At 30.1% G+C, this 6,000-nt stretch overlaps 1 protein-coding gene across 1 annotated transcript; it reads right to left on the bottom strand.

The window, feature by feature from the left end:
- On the bottom strand, window positions 1–3,254 carry LOAG_02097 (hypothetical protein; the record flags this gene model as incomplete). The annotated part of the gene is made up of 5 exons (XM_003137635.1): window positions 1–137; window positions 916–981; window positions 1,563–1,640; window positions 2,675–2,715; window positions 3,232–3,254. 5 exons carry the CDS (start codon window positions 3,252–3,254, stop codon window positions 1–3), a joined length of 345 nt encoding a protein of 114 aa, XP_003137683.1.
- Between the last annotated feature and the right edge of the window lie 2,746 nt (window positions 3,255–6,000).

Genomic DNA, 6,000 nt, shown 5'->3' with positions numbered 1-6,000 from the left:
TCACTTATTTTGCTGTTTACTCATTAAAGCCTGATCGTCCGTGGAATTGCTAATAAGAATAAGGTTGTTGTCGCTTGGCGGTTGTGAGGAGGACAGCTCAATAATGATACCAAATGTGAAGGTAAGATGCTTACGTACTGCAATTTCTCTATTCAGTCACTAATTTTGGGAATTTTTTTAAACCCTTCAAATTGATAGATAATTTGTGGTATAAAATTGATGAATATACTGAATAGAATTAAAACATTAATTTGTGAAAGAAAATTTATCAGAAAAATAGAAAGGTAAAAGAAAAAGAAAGTGATGAATGTTTTGAACGATATTGATAGGAAAATTGGCGAGCAACTGCTGCTGCTCCATCTATCCTGCCTGATCGATAATGTTTTCTGTTGTTGCTATATTTCAAAGAATGTTTAACACAGCAAAATTACGTAAAATGATAATTACATACCACGGAAATCCTAATTGTTTCAACTGAATTTTACGAAAATATTTCACCAGCTGAATATTCTCCAGCACGTGAAAATGAATCGGAAATTTGCATAGTTTAAACGACAGCAATTATGCACATCATGTCATTAAGAATGACACATTCAGACTTGACAAGTAATTGAAAAAAAGAACTTTTAGAGTAAGAGAAGAAAGAAAGAAAGAAAGAAAAGGAAAGACTCTGACATAAGCGCTAGTTTAAGCTAGAGCAAAGATTAATCTGAATACCTAATATCTGTGTAAACAGAAAAGATTTCTCTCTTATTTTATCTTGTAAGAAACGTTAAGCAGTATAAATTAAGGATGATTTTCTCTTGCATGAGTAATTAGTTCATAATTTTACATTTTATTACAGGAAACAAACATCTGACCTCGAGGCCTCTATTCACTTTCAAACTGTTTCTTTTAATAACGATCTTGTTTGACCTTTCAGTCCCATGTGACCTTTCAAATAATGATCTCGTACTTCATATGGTATAAAGAAATTTGATTCTGAATGGATAATTATTCGATTTAAAACATCATTGAAACTTTATTTTTCACAAAAACTTTTTTAAGATTCACTTTAAGGTTGGTCATATTTCCATTGAAGGCTAAAAATGCACTGTACTTATGTATTTTACCCTACTACAAGTGCGCTTGCGATTGATAGACTTTTGTTTAACAAAATCATTTATTCCTCTGATATTTCCAGGTAATCCCTTAAAGTTCGTATTTTCAGCGGGAGCAATGAATCATTCCTTCCTTCTTAATGTTTTTGCTTTTCATTTTGCCTGCTTAAATTGCTCAGGGTAAAAAACAAATATTACTTTATTACTTTGATCTAAAAAAAGTTACAAATCCTGCGAAGGGTTCCTTTTGGACTAAAAAGTTCATTCATTCTCTTCTTGGCTATATCTATGATAAGAAAATTTAAATAATGGCAGGACATATCGATGAATTCTACCTTAAAAATTTAAATGCTCGTTGATTTTACTAATACAATTCGTTTTTAATATTAATAAACTTGTAAAAGCAAAGTATTTTTAATTTGTATCAGATTATTCAAGCCAAATAACAATGTACAAACCGACCTTTGGCTTGTTCATTACTTATTTTTAGAGTCAAATAAAACTCTTCTTTGTTATCAAAAAACATTCGTGGATAACAAGCTAAAACTAATAATAGTATTATTTTATTGGATCTTTTCTAACATATTTGTTATTTTATGGGATTTCTTTAAACATATTTGTTTCTTGACAATTTAAATTTGTTCGAATGAAATTGAAATTAAGTCATTGAATTTTAAAAATCGAAAGTATGTGAGACAAATTGAAATTATTGTCTCATTTCTTAAATAAATAGAAAACATGCGTTCATTCCTTTCTTCTTCATAATGTGAAAACATTACGTCCTTTATTATCCGATCGATTTAAGTATAATTGGGTTGTTGAAATCGTAATACAGTTAGGACAATAATACACGTCATATAAGTTTCTTAGATTTCATTTTCTTTAATCAACAATACAACTGTCCTAAAAATTTTGAAAAACATACCGTTATTTGTAGAAGCGGAAAGAGTAAAGAGAAAGAGAAAGATCTAACTTAAGGAACCATGGAAAGTCACAATTTATTATAAAGGAATTGTGGCTTTCTAATTCCTTAGTTCATCATGCCTGAGAAAAGAATAAACAGCCTTCTATAACACAAAATAAATAATGGAAATGTGATTGGCAAATGGTGGCACTAAAATGCTATGAAACGTATTTAGCATAAAGTATGTATGCTTGAGATGAAAGCAATCATCATCGACTTGCGTGTGTCAGTCAGCAGTCATAAATATCGCATTAATTGCGATACTTATGACTTGGCCAAATGATCCTGGCCTATAATGGAATCAAAAATGTATCACTTCATTCAGCTAATGGTCAGACTTTCGAATGAACTGTTCATAAAATAAAATGAATTACCGGAAAAATTTGTTATGCATTTCAATTTCATATATCATCGAGGCGAAAAAGCAGCAACAACTGATATTATCAAAGCAAATGCCATATGTTCCGGCAGCTTCGTTGCAAACCAGAGTCCAAAATAAACATTGTTAGTTAGATATCGGACTAAGATTAAACAACTCGTATTATCGACGGTTTATTTAACCGCTAAGTGGTAAATGGAAAAAGCTGATTTGACGATTGACGTTACAAACCTATTTCATCAGGCTCATTTAATGCAACATTGACAGCAGCGCTGAAAGACATGCCACGTAAAAATAACGGAATTGTTGATCCAGTTCAAGTAGTCTGAAAACTGAACTATTGTAAATATCCTAGTAAAAAAACTATCCATATATAATTCATGCCGTAAACTCATGTCATCAGCTCTGACAGAATGCACTCGAATGTTGCATGTATGGAACGAGGTAAATGTATCTCAGCTCATTAAGCAAAATCTTTCCTGACGTTTTTCAATAAAGCTAGGCTACAACCAGATGTGGGAAAATGCATGTTAAGTTACAATAAAAGGAAAATTTTAAATAATAAAATCTACGGATTTTTTTTAAAAGCTTTTTCATTTACAAGGAAAGTTAGCAAGAGCTAGCACATATCACACAAACACATTACTTTCAGTTATCTTCCCTTTCGTGGTTTTTTCACTGATATAATTATCTGTAATAAATTGGTTTTCATATCTAGAAGAAACGAGCAATTAAAGCTTAAAGCCACAAAATTAAGAACGAATAAGCAAGCATCTATGTATAGTAACCCGGTTTGTTCTGATTCAAACATTGTATCTAATTCATTTACAAATCATTTGCATTTACATCAATGCCATGTAAAAGTAAGTTTTATTGTTGTCAATTTTCATGGAACTTGACACATCCAAAGAAGTAGTTAGGAGTGTGAGTATTCAAAATTTGAATAATCAACAAGTCCTTTAAAAACATCATGCAGAAATTTCGCCATATTAAACACTTGCAAAAGTGTGCGATTCAGATATTCTGTATTGATAAAGATTTATCCATCCTAAAGAACCCATATTTTGATTGCTTTCCCATTAAATAAAGAACTTAATTTACAGCACAATTGAATACTAGCATATCATTAAGATTGCTCAAGCTGATTAGACAATTTTAATTTGTATAATATTAAACAATGAAGAAATCCTTGTTATCATATTATTGGCACGATATCAATCGGACATATTAAAGTATATAGTGTCCAAAAAGCCTAAAATAATTTGATATTTCATTTTGCATTTCAGATAGCTATTAGTAGAGTAATCTTCGAGATATGAATAATTCCCGTCAGGAATGAAAAATTGTCCCATAAAAAAGGGATATCCTGTGAAAAACATTTACAAAAGTCTAGCAAGTAAAAATGTCTTCTACGTTTTGCGATCTGAATCATGTAGTAGATAAACCAGTAAGAACTAAGGATCACAAATCACGAGAAAAACCGTTCTACCGTGTTTTCAAGTGAATGGCAAAAATGTCTTTTCATTTCCATACTCCTCTCAAAAGCAGCTCTAAAGATCTATTAAATACTCCCCAGTTCAGACCTGAGAATAATACAGTCTATAATAATATTCCCATTCCTTCTTAATACTATTTGACACAAACTCATATGTACTTTGCTCTACAAATTCTTATCGAACAGCTTTGATCATTTTAATTGAAAAAGAAGCTTCCTACTTTAAGCAAAGAGAAAGAAACAATTGATGCGATCTTCAAGAACTAAATCATGCAGTTCGACCGAGTTCTTCCAAAATTTTATGCAAATTTCCAAACGAATAACCATTCTTTTACTGCTTGAATGTGCCTTCATATACACTCAGCTTACACAGCATTTCATGAACGGTTATTTCAAAATCAAGCAAAGAAGCAAGAAGCAAGAAGAAAAAAAGAATTTATTAAAACTTTCCTCATATATAAGAATTGTCTCAAACTTATACCTTTATGACAACCTTAGTCCAAAGGTGTTATATTATGGTTAATATTTCACTGACATTGCCATCATTTATTCAGGTGACAAGAATAATCTTTATACTCACAAAATTATTTTAACGTTAACAAAAATCCTATGTAATTTAATCACGCGAAATATTTGACGTAGAAATGACTTTTCAATCCTTAAAATTAAATTTGTTTAGTTTTTAGGAGTCCTCATGTTATGCAAAGTTTGTTCAAGTTTGTATGAAAAGTAAACAAACTGATCAATTTGAATTCCCTTTTGCATCCCTGCCAAATACTGCTTGTTAAAGGAATGAAATAATTATAAATATAAAAACACTTCAATCGATGCGGGATCTTTCTTAAAATCGTCTAAAAATTTTTTAAGAAATAAAAAGAAATGAAAAAAGATAAAACAAGAAATCAGCAAGTAAGGGAACAGTTTCCTTAGGTAAATAGTACTTCCATACACGTAACATAGTACGGATGCATTTTATATTCGTACATTAAATAGCACAATTTCTATATTTTGGACCAAGGAAATAATTTTTTTTAAAAACTTTGTTGAAATTTAGATAGCTTTTAAAAATTGAATATTATTCATTCAAAACATTCAATTTTAAATAAAAAAGAAAAAAAAACAAAGTATTTGAAAGGTAATTCTGCCGATCCCTAATGCCCTGCAGATCGTTGCTTTCCACAGATACGAGATTTCTTTGATGAGTTTTGCTTTGTTCCTAATTTCATTATAATAGGAATATTATTTAGATTGTAGATAGAAATGACATTCAAATTTAAATTAGAGGAAAGTTTCGGACATCAATTTAAATTATTTGAAAAGTTGAAAGAACTACGACTCATTATTAATTGGTGTAGGCATCGTAATGGAATGCTGAAATTGCTATACTGAAACCTCGAAAATGCTCATTTATAAATATATTCTCTTGTTTTAAAAATTGAAGATCTTACGAAATTACGCTTAATTTTAGTGTAATTTACGTTTCGAATTACGCTTAATTTTAGTGATTTTGTTCTTACCTTTATTTTTATGCTTCATAAGTAAACGATTTGCACGACAATTTAAATTATGCAAACCTAACTTTCGGACATTTAAATGTTCAATTTGAAGTTCTATTTTGCTTATTGTTTGAGGCTAATATTTCTGAGGACAATTTCTGCTTTTATGAAATTGGTTTTCAAATATTAAAAACTCCAAACATTTTACGCGTAACACAGAGTTTGCAGTGTTCTCAATTCCATTTTAATTTTTGTTTAGGGAATTAGTTTATTAACATGGATAATCGCATGATCTCAATTAAAATTTCAGGGTTATCACTGAAGTCTAGACTGGTAGGTAATAAAACACGACATCCTATTTCAAATTCGTATCATCAGTATCACAAGAAAAATATGATACCTCTAAAAGCTGGGAAATATAGCCAAAATTGATTCATTTGTTGAGAATGCATTCTGCAAAAATGCATCATCCTTAACTATCATTTTGTTGAAAAATAGTAAAAAGTTGATCGAAAAATGATCGGAAAATGAAAGAGTAATAAGATGAGTAGCTCGATGTTGAATTG

Source organism: Loa loa, assembly GCF_000183805.2.
Source record: "Loa loa unplaced genomic scaffold supercont3.92, whole genome shotgun sequence".
Lineage (NCBI taxonomy): Eukaryota > Metazoa > Nematoda > Chromadorea > Rhabditida > Onchocercidae > Loa > Loa loa.
Note: the sequence above shows the minus strand (reverse complement) of the source record. Positions and strands in the feature narration are given on the sequence as shown.